The sequence below is a fragment of the Brachycentrus maculatus genome, unplaced genomic scaffold (assembly GCF_059751285.1).
Source record: "Brachycentrus maculatus isolate JH-2025_06_01 unplaced genomic scaffold, ASM5975128v1 h1tg000102l, whole genome shotgun sequence".
NCBI lineage: Eukaryota > Metazoa > Arthropoda > Insecta > Trichoptera > Brachycentridae > Brachycentrus > Brachycentrus maculatus.
Window position 1 is genome coordinate 2,763,630 of NW_028280856.1, and position 23,588 is coordinate 2,787,217.

The 23,588-nt window shown below is 30.8% G+C and overlaps 1 protein-coding gene across 1 annotated transcript in view; it reads right to left on the reverse strand.

The window, feature by feature from the left end:
• LOC148310308 (cGMP-specific 3',5'-cyclic phosphodiesterase-like) overlaps positions 1-23,588 on the reverse strand; it is a 123,713-nt gene that overhangs the window by 88,656 nt on the left and 11,469 nt on the right. The window contains exon 2 of the mRNA XM_088258688.1: positions 1,632-1,893. Coding sequence (XP_088114814.1) covers positions 1,632-1,893 — 262 coding nt within the window. The remainder of the gene's footprint in view (positions 1-1,631; positions 1,894-23,588) is intronic.

The following is a 23,588-nucleotide window of genomic DNA, read 5'->3' on the forward strand; positions in this document are numbered from 1 at the left end:
TTAAAATTATTACACCTTGTTCCATATAAAGGCCAAATTATGAATTATCTTGAAAATTTAGAAATACAAAAAAACCTGAATTCTAATAATAATTTATTAAATAATATATTGTTTCAAAATTCTTCGCCATTGCTTTCAATTTTTCCTTTGTTTTCAAACTCCGTTCCTTGACTAACCCCTTCCCCTTACTTTCCCCTATCCTTATTTATAGAACAATTTTATATTTTATATTTTAGTTATTATACAGACCTGAATGATGGAAGTTTAGCTTCTGAAACATGTAGTCTATAATTAAACTCAAGTGGTAAAAAACGAAGTGTTTTCTTTAATTATTTAAAAATAGAGTCTTTTTCTTGTAGCTTAGTTTAATTTCGCTTTTAATTTTTACCTCTTATTTGATTTTTTTCTTTAATTTTTATTGTTATTACTCTTTTTTGTCCTTGAAATAATTTGACACTATCAATGCATTGGCATATTGTACTACATTTATAAATTTACAGTGGGCGATTCAAATCTTTGTTTCAAATTTGCTAAGACAAATGCTGAAATCTGCTAGGTGATTATTTAGGGAAGTAGTTTAAGGTTTGTCCGCCTCCGTAGTGTAATGGTTAGCGTGGATTATTAGCGGAAAAGCTTATTTTTTTAAAAGATCCTAATTCCATTCTAGATTTTTTTTCACCCAAATACTGGATTTAAACATAGCAATATTAATGGGAGGTAAGGAAATTTCAACCATAAAAAATTAGCAATAGTGGATGGTAATCATAAAAAGGTTGACGACCCCAGCTCTACAAGATATCCGTCAGTTTCCTTTTACAAGCAGAACCGTGAAATGGTTGGCGAGAATATTAATTTATCGGAGTTTTTAACTTAATTGCTTTATATAATCCGTACTTCCTGATGATACACAGTCACAGAATAATCATGATATACGTTTTCAAATAAATTTTGGTTGTCAGTCAAATTACGATAAATGAAGTTCAAATTAATTGTCTCAAAAAATTCCAGGTCGTTTCTTCGTTAAAGCCAAGTGAAAAAATACTGCTACCAGCATTTTAGTAAATTACAATATAATGTTCTTTTAACCAAACTATTTAAGTATAAATTTTATTGTTTTTGGATAATTTCAAATATATTATAGTTTAGGGATAACTTTAGTATATAACCACATATATATGTATATATATATATATATATATATATATATATATATATATATATATATATATATATATAGATATATAAATATATATTTATATATATATATATATATATATATATATATATATATATATATATATATATATATATTTTATATAATTTGAATGAATATATGGAGATATTTATAATGAGCAATGTTTATTACTCCATATGTTGCTGTCATTGACGAAAAAAATATGTTTTTGCCTGTTACACGAAGAAACGTTCGTGTTTGAATACAAGGTTTTGCCAAAATTTACAAGCAAACATTATTCACCTCTTCTACATTCATGCTCATTCATGATTTCAGAGTCACTTGAACGTTAAGTAATTAAAAAAAATACACTCATATTTTCATATTTTCATCCTATTTTTTTACATTTTATTTACCATACATAGATGTGTGGGATAATTAGAGGCTTGTCGCTCACCGGTGTCCTGCGTGACGTCGAACAGCTTGGCGACTAGGTAGCGCGCCTCGGGCGGCCCGCGCGCCAGGAAGAGCGAGCCGCGGTCGGCGCGCGTCAGCAGGCCCACGTTCACGAGGATCTTGTGGCAGAGCACGTCGATGTCCAGCTCGTTGGCCACGTCCCGGATCAGCTCCATGAACAGCTCGCCCTCGTCCAGCTGCCGCAGCTGCTGGCGCGAGACGGACGGGGCCGTGCGGCCTCGGGCGCTCGGCGACCGGGAACGCTGTGGAACGAAGTTTACGTGAGTATTCGTCGTTTATGCATGAGGCGCCTCATCTCATCGACATCGACAAAAAATAGGCCTTTGCAACCGCGAGCGCTGGAACAAAGCTTACATGAATATTAATACAATAGTTTATGCATGAGGCGCCTTACCTCATCGACATGTACACGGAAGGGGCCGTGAAGCCACAGGAAAGCTGTAACGAAACTAACATGAATATACATCGTTTATGCATGAGGCGCCTCATCTCATCGTCTCTATCCTCCGCTCGTCTCTTCGACGCATGTCTGAGATAATTTGGTCTATGTAGGTAGGCGGGGTCGTCGTCTGTAGTTTGTGCTTCGCATATACCCTCCACAATTGTAAAAACCAGGGGTGTGTCTTATATCAATTTGATCATTTGTCAATCACGGGTAGAATGGTGAATACTGCACAGTGTTTAACATTTTCATTTGAAATTTGAAATCATGGGCTGGATGAAATATAAACAAGTAAAGAGATAGAAAAAAAACTATATATAATGAAATATATTTTTCCCAATTTCCAGAAAAACTAAAAGTTACCCATTTAAAATAAAGGAATGTAGCACCAATTAATGCATAGAGTACTCGGAGTAGTAGACCCGTATTCGTACTAGCATGTGGAAATAGCATACTTCTAAAAGTTACTAAAATTTAAAATGCTGATCTTTGTATACAAATTTTTAAACGATAAATTACCCAAATAATTATAGGATGAAATAGCGTTAAACAAAAATTTTCATGAACATATTACTAGAAATAAGGATAAAATAAGACTGCCATTGTTGAAAAAAAACCGACTCACAAAATTGTTTAATGTATATGGGTTCGAAAATGTATGATGAGATTACTGAATGTATGAAGAACGAAAATAATTTAAAATTAAATGTTTTGTTTACTGTAAAAGATGTACATAAATCTATATATATATATATATATATATATATATATATATATATATATATATATATATATATATATATATATATATATATATATATATATATATATATATATATTATATTTACATTTATTTATATATATATATATATATACATGATGTAAATAATAGTTTATATTTTTAGTGTAATAAAGATAATTTTAAAAATAAGAAAACTTCTTATATAAGTATACGAGTTCCTTGAGAAAATACTGTTGAATGTAGAAATGGAATAATATTGTTGAGACGATCTTACTAAATTAAATGGGCTTTCAAAGATCACCGTGCATAAAGTCCCGATTAGCTTAGAGAAATAAGAAAACTTGAATACTCTAGTAAGTAAATAAGTTGGCACTTGAAAGCCTCTTCTGGGGTGAAGACTAAAGCCTTCCTAAATACTTAAACACTTGATGTTTATCTTGCTTAATCACTACCTCAAAGCAAAGTTAACTGTTTTAAGAAAGTGTACTGACGCATATACTCAGGCAGGTAAAATTATACGTTCTGCCTTTTAAATTATGCCTAGCATTTATACACCTGGATAGGGGTTTGAAAATTCGTTGAAGAGAGATTTCATTTATAAATACGACAGTAGAAAGATAACATTATTTGAAGAACCATTCTTTAATATATGCTATGCGTACGTTATAAAATCCAAGTCTAAACTAGAAGCCCATCCTTTACGGATACGAGATCCATAGTAATTTTTTAAAATTATATTCAAGATACAGGATGGCGCAAAATTAATCACCCTCGTTATGTTATAATACTTAATAGATGTTATAATTAACACTAGAAAATATTCTTTTTATTTTTATTTTAGCTTATAATTTGACTACTCAATTTATTTACAGCATTTTGAGTTTGTCAAAATACTTGTTTACAAATCTGGATTATCCCCCATTAAGAGTTATTTTTCATATAATTTTTTGACATCTTAACATCTAACAACCTATTACATTATTCAGGTTGGCGCAAAATAAATCACCCTATCGAAAGATGTTATAATTTTTGCAAACGGCAATGTACGTAAATTATATTTAACATTTGTTAACTAAACAGCTGTAGAATACAAAGAACAATACAACGGGAACAAATGTGATTCAACACTGGCGGCAGCCACTTGACGAATATCATCTTTTTCCCTTAACAGAAATAATCGTAAAGGACTAAATAACGATTTCCATTACTCAAAACCTTTATTATCAAATAAGTTACTATCTATTTAGTTAAAAAGTTGTTCAAAACATAATTGGATGATCGATTTTGCAATAGTTTACAAATATTTGTATACTGCATCTGTTTATTTAACAAACGTGAATTATCATTGACGTCAGATGCCGTTTGCAAAAATTATAACGTCTTCAGAGAGGGTGATTAATTTTGCGCCAACCTGTATAATATAATAGGTTGCTAGATGTTGAGATGTTAAAAAATAATATGAAAAATAACTCGTAATTGGAGATAATCCAAATATGTAAACAAGTATTTGGACACACTCAAAATGTTGTAAATAAATTAAGTAGTCAAATTATAAGCTAAAATAAAAATAATATTTTCTAGTGTTTCTTGTGTATGTGAATATTCAGATTTCTAACACAAATTAAAGAGTTTCTGTTTAATAAAATAGTTTTTCATCTCACCAATAGAAGTCTCTAGTGAAATTTTAGTGATTCAAGTACAATGATTCGAAATTGGATCATATATATATAACTTCCAAGAATTTGAGTAATTTGGTTGTCATGGGTAGAAATTGGTGACTGTTACACGTGTGTTAGTGATCATTCAAACCAGCCTATATCGGTCCTATAAAAACAGCCTATAAAAGTCTCGTAAATGCACAGAATTCCATATTTTTATTCATCTTGATATGCCAAAAAATAATTTAAGTTTTACTTAGTAAAAACCTCTAATTTTATTAGAAAGAAATCTGTCGTGTTTAGTATAATGATTGTGTTGTGTCATTTGTCTCCTTTCGTTAAGGTTGCTTAAAATAGTATTATTTAAGTCAAATTTAAATTAAAAATGAAAAGATTTTTCTAGTCTTATTCTTCCATTTTTGTTGTATTATGGTTGACGATACCGCGATGTTATAGAAATAACAGCGATAGGAAATTCTTGAACGTGTGTTTTTATTATCCGATAAAAAATGCTGGAATCGGCGATGGCAGGATGTGATAAAAGAATTTTGCTTACATCTGGAAAATGTATTCACATTGTCGACGCTACAAATTGTCAGATATCGTCTGTGATAACTGACGTAATCGAATATTCACATGCATATTCATAGAGTGATGAATTTATACACAGTGATACTAGATTGTTAAAATACAGGAAATATTTAAGGCGGAAGTAAAATAACTTTAAATTAATTCATCATTATGCCTGTATTCTTAAATCTGTAAAAAGTTGTACCGGATGAACAAAACTGTACAATTTGGTTATCAATCATTCGAGATTGGTTGGAATCTATTTAATATAATATAAAAATAGTTAATTTTGACATGGTGCTTACTAGTAAATTATATAGCTTCTTCCAGTTAGATATCCGTAGAGTAAAAAAAACAGGTGTCTGGTTAAATAAATTATTTGAAATAAGTAAAATTTACAGCATTTTGAGTGTGTCCAAATACAAATCTGGATTATCTTAAAATGTTATAAATAAATTAACTGGTCAAATAATAAGCTTAAATAAAAAAAAATCAAAGGGTATCTTCTAGCGTTTCTTAAGTATGTGAATGTAATCCAGTATTTGGACCTCACATACAAATGAAAGAGTTTCTGCTAAGTAAAAATCTTTCCCCATCTCATTGTAGATGTCTCTAGTGAAAATCTTGTGAATCGAAACACTTTGTTTCGAGTTTAATCAATGTATATTCATTTATAGAAGATCCGAGAATTTGAGAAGTGTGGTTGCCAATCGTAACTAGAATTAGTGAATGTTACACGTTTGTAAAGTGATTACTGAAACCAGCCTATAAAGCCCCGTAAATGCCCAGACTTTCATATTTTTCTTCGTCTATGTTGAGATATCAACAACAACAAAAAAAAAAGAAATTATCTAAAAAGGTCTTGCAATTTTTCAAATTCATAAAAGCGTAATCAAATAAAGATATCGTAGTCGTACAGGAGAAAGTGACCAACTAACAAAACGTAAAATGTTCTGGAGGGCCATTTAAGTCACTTTTGCTTGGCAAGAAGATAAACATCAATGCAGTTAGTAATTTTCAACAAGTCAATATGTATACAACATATACTTCCAAGTTTAAAATCCTTTGGGATTTTTTTCAGGGCAATATTAAGCTAGTAAGATATCAACAGTCAATGATCACGTTTTTTGTAAAAAATGCACTTGGTCACTTTCTCCTGTATGACTACGATATGCTTATCACTTTTTCGAACTATTTAAAACACAAACAAAATTACTACCCGAATTTCAGCTATCGCACTGTCTTAAGTGGGATTTCTAGCTGTCAATCAAATAAAGCTGGTTATACACCGTCAACATTAAGTAATACATTAGGAGTGGCTCGAGATTTTGGTTCAGCCTGTATTCCTGACTCCAGCGGTTGATTCTACCTTCGCTAGCTAAGTATTCGGATTGAAGTTGTTGGAAATTAAATTCCGCGGATTTATCCAGGTGAAATGGAAAACGTCGACAGACGGAATGCGAGTAAATAATATATTTTACGTAAATACGTAGCTGACTCTCTGCTGATACCAAATTCAGTCTATAGTTTCTATATTTTCAAATATAGAAACTCAAGTCAACATTTTGAGTGTGTGCAAACTCTCGCTGGGTTTCTGCTAAGAGACGCCTGAAAACATGATTTTTTCTGTTTTTTGTAAGCTTTTATTTTGGCCAGTTATTAAATTCACATTTTGGATGTGTCCAAATCCTTGTTTATAAATAAACGTTTCTCCACCGAGCTATTTTTATATTTTGGCTTCTCATCATAGACGAGGAAGAATATGAAAAAATATGGAAGTCTAGGTGTTTAGTTTAGTGTTAAGTTGACGTTCTAGGCTAGTTTTAAGAATAAATCAGTTCAACAATCGATGTTATTGATAACTCACATGTGAGAGGACGTATATATATAAATATTTATATATATATATATATATATATATATATATATATATATATATATATATATATATATATATATATATATATTATATATATATATATATATACATATATATATATATATATATATATATATATATATATATATATATATATATATATATATATATATATATATATATATATATATATATATATATATATATATATATATATACAGTGGGTGGCCAAATTATTAGGGACACTTCGAATTTCCTGTAATTTTTATGTTCAAATGAATTTATAGAGCAAACAATTAGGTTTTTTAATTATTTTTTTATTGATTGGGGTGCTTTATTTAGAATTTAGAAACAATGTAATCAAACATTTAATAAAAGTAATTAATTTTTATTATAAAAAGCGATTATTCAAAAATTTCAGAAAAAACCGTAATATTTAGTAATAACACCCTTTGCTGCGATTACAACTTCCAAACGTCGGGGCATGCTTTCCATGCAGATTTTTGCATTGTGCCGAAGATTAGGGTTACCATGCCATACTCTGATAAGAGTTTCTATCAGTAACCGCTTGGTGGTGATGACTTTTTTAGCAATTTCCCGTTTCGTTAGCCTCCAAATGTTTTCAATGGGGTTCATATCCAGCAAATTGCCCGGGCAAGGCAAAACACATACTCAACAGACGTTTTTTTCAGCCAGGAATGCGGTAACACTCCTGGTTTTATGACACGGTACCAATTCATGCATAAACACATACTCTTCATTACCAGGGAACCATTCCTTAGCCTCGGCTGGAGCCGACTTTTCAGTACTCGCTGGTACTGGTCTTGCCTCATGGTCCCTTCCATGATATGGAGGCGTCCCATACCCTAAAATGAGATCATGGACCACAACATTATGCTAACAGAGTGTTTTTAGCCCTCTTTACCAGGCTGTCCGGGTAGAATTTTTCTCCTGGGCCCCGTCGGACGAATTAAGTTTTTCCCACCAAAATTTTAAATGTTGACTCTTCTTAGAAGCAGACCTATAAAGTATTACCATGATTGCAAAAATGTGTATTTTTTATTATCTTCTTATTTTATTATACAAATGTAAGTCATAAATACTCGATTCCAATCCGAAACAGTCATATTCCGGAGTGCTCTGGCCCATAAGAGTCGTTTTTTCTTCATGTCCTCAGTCAGGCGTAGTTTTTTGGTAGGACGTCGACCAATTAGATTTACTTCAACTAACCGTCTCCAAACTGTCATTTTGGAGGCGTTGATTCCTACATCGCTTATCAACGTAGTGGACAATCAACACACGTTTTACGATTTCGGAAATAGATGTCCCTGATTTTACGGTGACCACGCGGAGTGGTGATCGTTTTTCTGCCACTTTTTCAGACGCGGGCTGCTTCTAGAGGTTTGTTTTTATGAATTTTTCTTTTTATCCGGTTGACTCCTGACTTCGAAATACCTGTAAGTGCTGCTATCTCTCTTTAGGAATATGTGGAATGAAGTAGTTAGGTTGGTACTTCCCTACATTTTCTTGGAGATATGTCTAAAGACTTGCCCATACTTAAATTTAGAATATTAAGGTTCAATTCAAACTAAATTGAATTTTAATTAAAAATTAATTGAAAAAAACTTATTAAATTAGCAAAACTAATAAATTATTAAACAATACTTAATTTTTTATAGTCTTGGACTCAAAAAACATACAGGAAAATGGTTTGAAAAAATATTAACTGAGCTCACACCAACACCATTTTTCACTAATTAACACTAAAATGAGAAAAAAATACTTCTTTGATATTTTGCAGCATTGCTACGTCTTAAAAACAATAATTATGATACCAGCAACAAAAATAAATAATATTTTTTAATTAGAACACATTTATTTGATCATAAAATTCATTTACACTTGAAAATTACAAAAAAGGACAAGTGTCCCTAATAATTTGGCCACCCACTGTATATATATATATATGTATATATATATATATATATATATATATATAAATATATATATATATATATATACATATATATATATACATATATATATATATATATATATATATATATATATATATATATATATATATATATATATATATATATATATATATGTGTGTGTGTGTGTGTGTATATTAGTTTCAAAAGCTTGAGTTATGTGTCTGTCAATCATGGGTAGAATAGCGAATGTTACACGTTATAAAATCAAAAACAGACCATGACTGTTGCGAGCCCTGTAAAAACCCAGACGTTAATTTTTATATTTTTCTATGTTGAGATGTCAAAATGTAAATATACGTCTATTACGTACGTTATTCCACATGTAATTTAACGGCTGTGCGTTCAAGAGGGTTTCAGAAATTTTGTGAAAGTGACATCGTAAAGTGTCATCAAGGAAATTATGGTTGAATCATTTGAGAAAGAATGTTGATCCACACTTTAGCAATTTAAGAGGAATATTTTTTTCTCTGTTATATAAATGTAACCACCGATTTAAATCATAAAACGAAATATGTCACAATTTCAGGATATAATCTATTTCATATTTGTATCCGAAGTGTAGTTGTCAGCGCGTTTGGCTACCGTGGCTGAGGTCTCGATTTTGATTCCCAGGAAGGTCAAAATAAAATTTACAAGACTTACGACCGTCTGTTTCAAACCAGCCTATAGCGTGCGTAAGCCCTGTAAATGCACAGACTTCCATATTCTTCTTCATCTGTATTGAGATATCAAACATAATGTAAAAATAACTCCAAATTGGTGATAATCTAGATTTGTGAACAAGTATTTGGACACACTCAAAATGTTGCAAGGAGAATTTTCTTAGGCAATTAATTAATCTTTTTTTTAATTAACCAAAAAACAAGAAAAGACTTCTTAAAAATATTTTTATTTATGGTAGAATAAATATGTTGAAAGTAAAAATGAGTAATTAAAATTTCCCTCCAAGTTTTCCATCCAGAATTTAACTCTTTTGTTGGAACTTAAAATGTGTTCACTAATGACGACCATTTTCCTGCGCTGTTTTTTGTTCATTTTCCTTCCAGTCTAAGCCGGAGAAGTTGTGAAAGGCGTGTTAACTTTTTCTCAGAAAAGAAAAGTCATTATCCAACGGGGCTATGAGACTTTTACTTTAAACAAAAAATACATACAAATCCACCTGTCGAGCTAGCCGTACATATCATCAGCGAAAAATCAAAGTATATTTGTCATGTCAACATAGATGCAGAAGAATATGGTGGACTTCGCTGGACCCTTCAGATTAACGCTTTCAGTCAAAAACAAGTTTTATAACCAGTAGGGTAAAAAAAGAGTTATTGACAGTCATCCAGTTATTGACACACTTCCAATTATTGGCATTAATGAATAAAACAGATCTGAGTAGCTTCATCATTTAAACTCATAACTCATATTATAGCACATACTTATTTGTTTATTTTATTTTTTTTACATCTCAACATAGATGAAGAAGAATATCGAAGTCTGGGCATTTACTGGGTTTACGACCGTCATAGGCTGGTTTAAGTGATCACTTTACACACGTGAAACATTCACCAATTCTACCCATGATTGACAACTACACTACTTAAATTCTTGGAACTACTATATATACTGTCCAAATTCAAATCATAGTGCTATAATAACTAAAATTTCACTAGAGACATCTATGGTGAGATAATAATATAAATTAACTCCTTGTTGGAAAATAATTCAGATTTGTGAATAAGTATTTAGACTCACTCAAAGTCAAACTTTGAAATCACCTGTCCAATCTGATGATGTCGGTTACGACAAAACCCGGATATTGGTCAAATAAAATTAATGTGGAAGAAACTACACAGTTGTAAAATTATTCCTCAAAATTTATGTTTAATATAGATCGATATTACCACAAAATGACTAAAAAATTAATAAATGAAAATAAATTCCACCACCTTAAGCTCATAATCCATCACTTACAAGGTCTGGTATAAATAAAGTCAATTACTTCAAAATCAGACGTAAGTCGGGGTATCCTCTCCCCAGGCGAGCTTCCTATTTTGCCCCCTCCCTCCCCCAACCCTTAGAGTAATATGAAAAGCAGGTTTTAGCGCTACGCGACATTTCCTCTCATTTATATCCATTCTACTTATTTCCGATTTCTTTTAACAAGACTGTCCGAGGCGGCCAGGGTGAAACGAAGTGAAATAGGGTTTTTTATAACCAAAAGGCCTACAGGATGGAGCGAAAATTATAAGCATTTTCTAGGATAGGGAAGGTAAATGTGAAAAATTCATCACAAATACCTTGACCAATTGAAAAAAATCGTTCATGAATTTATTTAAATGTATATATATTTTTTCACAGGTAATTAATTAGAGCAGGCAGTAGAGGTAGGTAGCAAGGTAAGCTAGGTACTACATAATAAGGTTGGGTAGGTACTGGTTGCGTTTTCATATAATATGTCACAGTTAGGATAGGCACTGCTTTTCTGCCTATAAGTAATCCACGCTCCTGTATACATGTTTATAATTATTGATTCGGCATTAAGTTTGTGGAATGAGTAAAAAATAAACCCTTGTTTAAAACCACTTATTGAGTTTTATTTCATTACACGCGACTAGTTTCGAAAACTTTAGTTATTTTCATCGACAAGTGAATAATAAAACTGGCGAGAAAAAAGGCGTTGCGGGTCCTTTTAAAATAATTAAATAAATGTATATAAAAGACATACACATTTACCATATATAAATAAACACACAAGTTTTGGGACGTCAAATACTCAGAATCGTTTTTAAACTGAGTCCCAGGGGACAAATATAAAGGATATTTATATTTTTTTTATCTCAATACCCGGGGAAAACGTTTACACTTAGAGGACTCTCTTATTTCTAAAGGGGATGTTTTTTTAGTGAATAATCTACAGACGTTTCCCAGAATATTGCGCCTTTCTTCTTTGACGCAGACTGAAAGAAATAAAGAAATAAGAAGGACTTAGTTTTTTTCTAAAAGTTTTGAAATCACCGCTCTATCAGGGATGTTCAATTTTAAAACAGATATACATATTTTTAATTATTCTTTACAAAATTTTGAGTGTGTCCAAATACTTGTTCACAAATCTGCGTTTCTCCACTTTGTCACCTAAACATGTATGAAGAAGAATATGAAAGTCCTGTCCTATGCTGATTAAGTGATCACATTATGTGTAACACCGTTCATTCACCATTCTACTCATGATTTCCATCCACACTACTCAAATTTTGGTCATACATATGTAATCAATCACAACAGCCATATGTGAAAAACTTATTTTTCATCTTATTTTTTGTTAGTTAAAAAACATTATATTTAAAAAATCCTGTAATTGAAGACAATCTTGATTTGTAAACAAGTATATGGACACACTCAAAATGTTGTAAAAATTAAACTTTGAAATCACCAATAACCAATTTGACACAGTTTCAATCAAATAAATTCTTCCAGAAGCATTCTTTCAATAATGAATAATTAATGTTAACGGGACATGTCGTATATTTTATTTGTCAATTAAGGCCTAACATATCGCTCACTCCTTTCAAGAACGTCATAAATCAAAAATCGTCAATTTTCAGATGTGCATATTTTCGGAATGCCCAAAAAACTTACTATATCCCAGCAAAAGAGGCATATTTTTAACTTAATATTTACCCACTACAGGGCAGAAAGTGTTGTTTTGCATTTTGAAGAAAAGGCATTGTTTAATTATTTTTTTTAATATACTAAATATTTTTCAAATGGAGAAAAAACCTTCAGGTTTTACCTAAAAAGATCTGTTGCACAGTAAAAAGTTCAATTAGTGGCTTGATATTTATTTTTAGTACATTGTATTATATTTTTAAACTTTAAAAACGTTCTCCTGAAAAATCAAGTTTTTTGATTTATGACGTTCTTGAAAGGAGTGAGCGATATGTTACATCGCAACTTAATTTTCTATAAATCCTGGTTGCATTTGAATTGATCGAATTTTTGACACACTCAAAATGTTTCTTTGCTGACATTATGACCAATTCGAAAGTCCTTGCATACAAACGTAAATATGCCCATGAAACATCAAAAGAGATGTATACTAACCGTTTAGGGCTAAACGAAATCAACACAAGTAAAATAAGTACCTAAGTGCCCTTCTAATATTCCAATAGTCTCCGAACGATATCTCTTAAGTGTGTGCCAGAAGAGTAAAAGTTTATAACGAGATATTTCTTCAGTCGTTTCACGACTCAAGTCTTGAACTTAATTGAATCTTGTTTACATATTCAGGATTAAATTAAATATCACATCTTTATTCCGGGAGGCGAAGTTATAAACGGGGTTGAAATTATGTAATGCAGAGGCTGTGTGAAAGAAAATGATACAAATAGGTACATACTTATATTACAGGCACCTGCCTATTTTACTCATTAAAGACAGTATAAACTTTGTATCAAAAATTAAACACTAATATTAGACCAATAATTGAGTTTAATTTCACACGACTAGTTTAGAAAAGAGTTCGTTCAATAGAGAACTTTGGAAGTCCAAGAGGGATGTTTTTGTTCAATATTGGACTCAAGAAGAAAGCTGAAGTAAATAAGTTTTGAAAACTACAGTTTTCATCGACAGGTGATTACAAAAACTAATGAGCAAACAATCATTCAGGTTTTGGTAGAGGTGGGTAAGGTTGTAAGTAGAAGGGGGGGTTACGTGGTGGGACTTGGTTCAATGGGAACATAGACAATATTGGTGAGGAATTTCGAATAGCATATTACTAATGAATGTTTTATCAGTATTAATTTTTTTTTGTACTTCTAAATTGTCCAAATTGTGCATGACTTGCCCCTTGTATGTGACTGGGTGTAAAAAATTGATTACTATACTCAGTCACATATAAAGGGCAGTAATGAATAAAAAAAATAGAAATGCGTTTAAATTTAAATACTGATAAAACATTAAAGGTATATAATAATCAATACGTCACTCCACAAAGTGAATGGCAATCAATAAATAATATGTGTTGTTTTTTTAATTAATTTATTATTTGAGTTAACGACAGCAACATATGTAAAACAAGACATTAAAAGATAAACATTAAATTAGCCAATTATAGTTTACCACAGAAACATAAAGATTGGTACAAAATATTTAGTGTAGATCTAGCAAATGAACACGTATGGTATTTATGAGAGAAAATGTGCACGTGTGAAGTGTGTACATCAAAAGTTTTGTTAACTGTGTGGTATGGTAAAGTGACACTCTCCATAAAAATTAACCAATCAAATTTAACTTCAAGCCGCATTTAAAAATATTCCCACTGCGATTCTTTTATCACTATTTTACCACTATTTATACATATTCCTATAAATTCAATAGTGATATTTACCAATCAAAATTTTAATAAAAAGCTATAAGCATATTCCTAGCAGTATTGAGCTATGTTTTAGAAAAGTTTACGTAGGGACAATGAAGTGAGCATATCTCTGCATGTCTCGATTTTTGATGAGTCAAATGACAAGTATCTATTTGGAAAACGATGATAATTAGTGGAGAGGAATTAGAATAATATAATGTGCCCTATGCACCATCGGAGGCCTGCCTCCGATGATGCATAGGGCACATTGAAGACCGTTAAAACAAGAAGCATCATTAAAATATATTTTTTTAATATGAGATCAAGGGATCTTGCAAACTCTTATGTCACTGCAACCATATTAAGTCTATTGCGACCTCCCTCTGTGTCATAGCTCACTCTAAGACCTACTGAAGTCGTGTAGCTCAAGACCTGTGTTGGTGGTAGGAGCTTCACCTTCTCGGAGTCCAGTAGTGGTCCTCCGAGGATGTGACTTTGGTTGCGAGCGAGTGCGTTATAGAGAACGGGGATTGGTGTTTCGTTATCCTCCATACAAAATCTGCAGACTGGGGAGTCATGAAAATACAAGCTTCACGTTTCACATTATTCATGAAAGTAATCTGCGAACTTTTCACAATTACTCGGTTTTCGAAAAGTTTACGATCTCCAAATGCTTTTATCCGTATAACTTTACGTTTTATATTCTAACACCTCCAAGGAAACAAGTCCCTAATCTTTTAAGGCTTATTTAATGCTCCGTAGTCATAAGGTTTCAGAGATCTCCAGACTCTCGTTTTCGGGAATTTAAATCTAATAATACCGTCATCACCATCTGAGAAATGGAGTTATTAAGGCTGATATAGAATCGCAAATGGAGGTTTACTCTTTTGAAACCAAACGAAAGAAGGAGCACATCTAAAATGAGTTTTTTAAGGCCCAGTGTTCGTTAAGTCATAACTTAATTTTCTCTAAATCCAGGTAACATTTTACCCAATTAATTTTTTTTTTCGAAACAATTACATGGTTTTGAACAGAAAAAAAAGTTATTGAAAGATAAGAAGTTTAAAAAAATGTAACATTTTTTTTTTGCATAAATATAATAGAATATATTTGTAGTTGTAATTATATTATATTTTGAAATGCAAAATAAAAAGATTTGTTATTTATTAGAAAACAAAACAGTTTTTAAGAAGGTGTATGTTATATTCTTCAAGCTTTTAGTCGATCGTTTATATTTAAAAGCCTGCTAAGTACTAAAAAAAATCAAAGTGGTATCTCACCTTCACCTAAATAAAATTAAACTTTTCCCCAGAAATTGAGATGCTTTTGAAGGCCGAGCACTAAAATTGAAAATATTTAATCAGAGAGCTGATTAAAATATCAAAGAGATTTTAATTATTTTGGTAAATACCACAATTTCTTAAAATCTACAATGACACGTGTTCCGATTCATTCCGCATTCAGTCGTGTATTTACCGAGTGAAATTTAAATAAAAAATGAACAGATTTTACTACAAAAAGACTGCCGAATCAATTTATGAAAGAATTATTATAAAAATAATATTAAAATTTGACCAGTTTATTTTATTATAATAAATAAACTAAAAGTTATTCAAATTATAAGCTAAAATAATAAAAATGAAAATGTTATTTTCTGGCGTTTCTCATGTGTGTGATTATAATCCAGGATTCGGACCTCACATACTAATATAAGAGTTTCTACTGATTCTAGAACAATGTTTCTTAATTGGTTCATATATATATGTATATATATATATATATATATATATATATATATATATATATATATATATATATATATATATATATATATATATATATATATATATATATATATATATATATATATATATATATATATATATATATATATTTATAAACATATATATATATATATATATATATATATATATATATATATATATATATATATATATATATACATATTTATTTATAATTTTATTTAAAGCGTGATTCGTAAGACTTATATTATATATTACTCAATATTGCTTTGTCCGCCTCCGTGGTGTAATGGTCAGCGTGTTTAGCTACCGTGCTGGAGGTCCCGTGTTCGATTCCCAGGGGGGTGAAAATGCATATTAGTGATTTTACACTGTAATATTTATTTAATATTACCCTGGACTGGTTCCTGAAGCGCGAAAGTGATCACCTTACCTTCATGTAAGTAATGATCAAGATAACATTGCGTCAATTCGATGCAGTGCCCTATGCACCATTGGGTGCGGATAAGGGTCATAAGTAATAAGTATTACTCAAATAGATTTATATTTATATCAACGTTTCAGTCAAAAATAAAAATTGTTATAGGTACTTTATCCTTTTGACGGTGATAAAAAAGAAAAACGTTTTTGGAGCAGAAAAAAGGTTTTTTGAAAGAAAGCTATTATCAGGGGATGGTTCAAATTATTCTGGAAGAAGAATTTCCCCTAAAAGTTTTCATATTAACACAGTTACGAGTTTATTTTATTACCGACACATCAGTTGAATACTCAATGTATAAGTACAAAATGAAATTTCCTCCCTCGAACCGGACCAGCGCTTCTTAAACTATAATATTAACCTAGACTTTTGTAGAATTATATTTAAGTACCAACTTTTTACTTACAAATTGTGTTTATTTAAATATATAAATCATACACCAAATTTTAGAGTCTACTGAGTTGTATAAGTGATTTTTGCAATGTAATATTTATTAAATACTACCTTGGATTGGTACCTGAAGCGGAGGACTGATCACTTTTCTTTGTTTACGATCAAAGTAATACTGCGTTTATATGATTCAGTTCCCTATGCACCATCGGGTTTGGATGAGGGTTTGAAGAAGAAGACTGAGTTGTTTATATTTTTTATTATAAATTTACAATATAAATTTCATGATAATTGTTTCGCCTTGTAAAATCATTATCTAACTACTAGACAATAGTTTGATAATGCCCTACTAGGTGAAACAACTGTCACAATTTTTTTTATGTTTAAAAAAAAAGCAAAATATGGTAAACCTTAAAAAAAGTTTTTGAATTAAATATTTAAATTATAAGTTATGGAGATCTACAAATTTGACGCCAAATCAATAAATATAAGAATTTATGTATTTAGTTTTAATTATCCTTAGTGCATGTCAGATCTCGAACCTTAGTGCATGTTGTTTTGCAATCCTTTGTGTATGTTAGTCCTCGGGTCGACGAAAAACGCATGTGATTAACATTTAGTGTTGTTTTAAGTGTTCAAATATTGCTTGCATTATAACAGTTAAAAAACATATTAAAAAATATAATGCAAACATTGAATTGATATTAAATAAATCAATTATAATCCATATAAAATCAATTGAAGTTGTAAATAAAACCTAACTAAAATACGTTAAAAATCCAAAGTAATAAAGTAATACAAAATAAATTTAATGAAAGCATAAAGAAGATGAGAAAAATACAGAAATATACAGAAGTAGCAAAAAGCAAAATAAGTTAATAAAACAAACTTTAAGATAGAACAGAGAAATGTGAAAAGAAAAAAATGTTAAAAATTATGACTAAAATCCGTGAAGTCTGCTCATTTCAAATTATAATTTTACCTCTTTTGTTTCACCGCGAATATTTCAAACGTAGACAGCGTGTATTGTATTATATATATATATTAATAAAGCAATATAAACTTTTCAAATCTATTTGTGCCTTTTATGTAAACTTATAAACCCCTATTACCGTCATATCGTTTTATAGATACCTGAATCAAATTGGTTTAAGTTTACATAAAAAGTACTAAAAAACTTATAATGGACAAAAAATAAAGAGTTATTTCTTCCTGTAATAGCGTAAAACGAGAGGTTTATGACATTTGATACTCCCCTTTTAGTTATTGACACTACTGATTATATTATAGAAATATTATGGGATATTAGACATATGTACATTGAAATATTAAGTATACTTTTTTACGTTAAAACCTAACGTCCTGTAGAACCAGCTATTATCTTACTCAAATATTTCTACCATTTGAGTTCAACTCACAAACTTGTTTTGACTCTACTGTATTATGGTCTAAAGAATTATTGATTTTTCTAGGGTGCCAATAATTACACTAAAATAAAAAGTTTTACAATATTTTGAGTGTGACCAAATCCTTATTCATAATTTCTGGGTTTGGCTTCACTAACGGGTTATTATATGAAGATATTTATTAATATTTCGACAAAGATGAAGAAGAATTTGAATGTCTGGGCAAAGAAATCTGACATACCCAGTCCAATCACAGATAGAGTCGAAGAACTAACATGTGGAAGAAAGTTCCATTGATGCATAAATATATCTTCCAAAATTTTACTAGTTTAGTTGTCAATCATGGATAGAGTGGTGAATGTTATACGTGTCTAACGAGAAGATAACACGTCGGAAGCCCTGTAAATGCTCAGATCTCTATATTCTTCTTCATCTTTATTGAGATATCTTTAAAAATCTTGTTTTCTGTAATAGTATTTTTGTAAACAGTTTTTTGTAACACAATAACACAATAAAATGTGTCTGTATCTAAAAGATTGGTAAGCACAAATTCGTGAACTTTAAACATTTCAAATTTGGTTAAAAACCATATCGGTTAAGGAGAGATACCACGTTATCTAGTCTGGTGAGCTCGCGTGAATTCGTTATTTTATGCGAAGAGCAAATATGGTATAATGTTTTTCATTCAGTGCCCATTTTAGATTGAATATTGTAAAATATATGTTTATTTGTATAAATTATTTGTAGTGGCATGCACAGAATTTTTAATCAGAGTTGACAGAAGGAAAGCAGCTCTTTATTTTTTTTTATAGTCATAACTCTTGTAGCTGAAAATAACTGAGAAAACTTGTAATAATATACATATTATCGCCAAACGCACAATTCTTTCGCTATCACAGTTTTCCATGTTGTTTTTCTATTATACTGGGACAGGCACTGCCTTTGCGCCTACATAGTCGTACAGGAGAAAGTGACCAACTACCAAAACGTAACATGTTCAGGAGGCCCCATTTAAGTCACCTTTGCTTCGCTAGGAAATAAACATCAATGCAGTTAGTCATTTTTAACAAATCAATACAATATACTTCCTAGTTTAAAATCCTTTTTCAGGGGATAAAAACACGATTTTTTTTCAGGGCAGTATAAGGCTAGTTAGATATCAAATAGTTAATGATCACGGTTTTGTAAAAAAATGCACTTGGTCACTTTCTCCTGTATGACTACGATATATGAAATGCACGTCATTGATTATATGTATACATATTGATGTAAAAAAATCCTTATCTACGTTTTTCATTAGAAATAATGAAAATTTAAAACCTTCCTCATAATATATTGTTTACTGTAGGATAAACGAATTACTAAATAATTGTTTTTTTAAAGTAAATTTTACCATCTTTTCTTGACGCCATTTTAAAAATCTTTAGTTTTTTTGTGAGTCATATTACTTTAGAATCATTGCATACCATGACATTCCACGAATTTTAAATCATAGTTTTTATATTCGACTGTTATTCATAGCACAACTTATTATTTTCAAACATAATATCGCTTACTCCTTTCAAGAACGTCATAAATCAAAATTCGTAAATTTTCAGTTATGCATGTTTTCGGAATGCCCAGAAAATTTACTATATCCCAGCAGAAGCGGCATATTTTTAACTTAATATTTACCCGCCACAGGGCAGAAAGTGTTGTTTTTGCATTTTGAAGAAAAGTCATTGTTTAATTATTTTTAAAATAAACAAAATATTTTTCAAATGGAGAAAAAACTTCAGGTTTAACTTAAAAAGATCTGTTGCACGGTAAAAAGTTCAGTAATTGGTTTGATATTTATTTTTAATGCATTGTATTATATTTTTAAACTTTATAAACGTTCTCCTGAAAAATTGAGTTTTTTGATTTATGACGTTCTTGAAAGGAGTGAGCGATATGTTAGGCTCACAAAACTAGCGTTTGATTAAAAGATTAGCGTACATCATATTAACACTAACATTTCTTTAAGAAATTAAAAATCAATGACTTCTGCGGATAGACATGTTTGCCTAGTACCCTCGTTAAGCTGTCAATAATTACACCTCTCACCCTACCTTGAATCGAATTTACGAATGTTGTATTAAGCTAAGAGCATCAATTTATTTTTCATCATGATCCAACTACTAAGGCTGGAGATTATTGGTTCGTCGATACTTAAATCACCCTTTTAGCTATTTTGAATACAAAATATAACCCTTCCGATATTTTTATCGAAGCCTCCTAAGAGGCTATTAAGTGAATGACGTGAACGGGGTGTCACGTTACCTTGTTTTGTACCGGATCTACCCACGTTAAGTTTGATATTAATATTGGTATATGGTGAGTTTTATGCATGAATGTCGAAGAGAATATATTATGAGTTGAGTTGTGGTCCCGTGGTTATACACTTTGAATATAACCCCGGGACCACAACTCAACTCATAATAATTATTATTAAACTATTTTTTTTTACATCTCATCAAAGATGAAGAAGAATATGGAAGTCTGGGCATTTACGGAGCTGACCGTCATAGGCTGGTTTAAGTGATCACTTTACACACATGTAACATTCACCAATTCTACCCATTATTTATAACCACATTACTCAAATTCTTGGAAGTTCTATATATATGAACCAATTTAGAAACCTTGTCCTTGAATCACTAGAACTTCACTAGAGACATCTATTGGTGAAATAAAAAGAAGCTTTTTATTAAGCAGAAACTCTTATATTAGTATTATTAAACCATATCCCCTCCCTAGGTAGAGCATATGGAGTCCACAAACTGTCTCCAAGCTCCATTGCATCCTCCCAAGTCAGACCCGCGTCCCGAAGTTCTGACAAATTGTCAGCTGCTGACGAATTGTCAGCAGTGGTCGTCCTGGGCGGCGCGAACCTGATGCCTTGTAAAAGAGGCAAGCTTGATTAAGGCTCTCAGGAGGCATGCGGAGTACATGGCCAAGCCAACTGAATCGTCTTTTCTTGACGACAGTTGTTACCAAGATTTGCTGCGTCCTATGCCTTATCTCTTCATTCCTCACAAATTAAAACCACCGCACGCCTAAAATTCTCCGCAGACACCTACTCTCAAAGATTAGTACACGGCTGCTCTAGGCCCTTGTCAGGTGCCATGTTTCATACCCGTATAAGAGAACATGAGCATTGCAGGCATTGTAATAATAATAGTTTAAGTTTTATATAAATAGGATAATTTAGTCTACATTTTACCTGATGATGGAATGGTTTTTCTGAAACCGGCAGTCATGAAGTAGTATTTATTATAAACGCAGTTAGTTGGTAGAATTCCATTTTTAGTTTAATATATACAATGATATACATATAATGTGACGCGTTTCGTCTTATCAAGACATTATCAAAGCAGTTTTATAATGTAAGTTTTATAATGACATTATCAAAGCAGTTTTATAATGTCTTCATAAGATGAAACGCGTCACATTGTATATCATTGTATTATTTTAAATAAAAGTGGAATTTGATCCAATAATTTTATTTTAATTTGGATATATAACCAAAAAATAACCAGCAACTGGATTTCGTCGTAACCGACCAGTCTGATGATGTCGGTCACGATGAAACCTGGTTGCTGGTCAAATAAAATTAATGTAGAAAAAATTACCAAGTCATTATTTTATTTTATTATATATTATAATTTAAATCTCTAACGTTTATTTTTACCACACTAGGAATCAAACTCGAGCCTTAATGGAGGGTAAATAAATACCCAAAGCACTACGTTACGGAAGTAGATAGCGAAAACAATAAATGTACTGTTAATTTCCTTTTTATGGATTTTTTTGTGGAAATATTTATGTAAGGAAAATAATAATAAAGTTTTTATTTATTGCTCGTATTTCTCTATCGTAATTAATTAATTTTTAACATGCTTTTTATACTGCAAAGCAATTTTTTCTGTATTTTCATTTTTCGTAAAGATATAAAACAACCCTTTGTTGTGGTATATTATATATATTATAATCCAAACCTCCCCCGATGATGTTATTACGTAACTAAGAATAAAACCTTCAAATATCTATAAAGACACGATTTATGAACCATTTGACGACTTTACGACATATTTCATGATACCATTTTCTTTTTTGACCTTAAACAGCCCTTAAGATGGAATAATTTTGTATCGAATAGGGGGTGAATCATATCACCCATACCACCTTTCATGTGTGACAGGGAGATAAAAAAATCATTACTAATAACATGATATGAATACCCAAAAGCAGGTGATCTGAATTAAATTTGGGATCAACATTTAGATTTGAAATGGAAACATGGATTTATTAGGGAGAGTCTGCCTCCGTAGTTTAATAGTCAGCATGCTCGGCTACCATTCTGGAGGTCCCGGGTTTGATTCCCAGGAGGGGGTCAAATAAATATAAGTGATTTTTTCACTGTAATATTTATTCAATATTACCCATGACTGGTACCTGAAGCGAAGGGGTGATCACCTTTCCTTCATGTGTAAACGATCAAAATAACACTGCGCTTATATGAAGCAGTGCACTATGCACCATTGGCGTGCGGATAAGGGTTTGATCATTATTATTATTATATTTAAATAAAAACAAACTTTTTTATTAAAAAGCTTATTTACATTACTGACGTTATTTTTTAATACTCTGAACGACAACTTAAAAATTAAAACCTCATTTTTCCTTGCCAAAAGAACATTTTACTATACTTGTTAATAAAACTATATAAAATAAAATTGTTCATGATATGCAATCAAAACAATATGGACGAAATACCCACCTCCATTATCCATTTATAAATAGTTTTTTTTTTATGCACTTAGTATCTTTTTCAAATTAATTTTATGTATAATGGAAGCAGGTTGTATTATATTATTGCATATTAATCAATGTTTTTTTGCCCAAAAGAGTTGTGTGATATGTTTTATTATACGTTTTTCTGTGCTTAGAATCTTCTATTTTTAGCGTGCGTTTCCATAAAGTGTTTTAATTTTGATTTTATGTGCTTTGCTGAGAGATGATTTCTTATGTTATATGAGAATAATTCTTAAATGCATTTGTGAGGGTTGTTTTAGCATATAGTTGTTTGACTGTCATACGTTATAATTTGTTGAATATTTCCTCTTTGGGAGTCCGTCTAAGAACTTATACTCATTATTTATTTTTAAGCGAGAAAAACAATTTTTAATAATGTATTTCTCGTACTATCTAACCAATAACCCTATATTGTAGAAAATACATTTTTTGTAA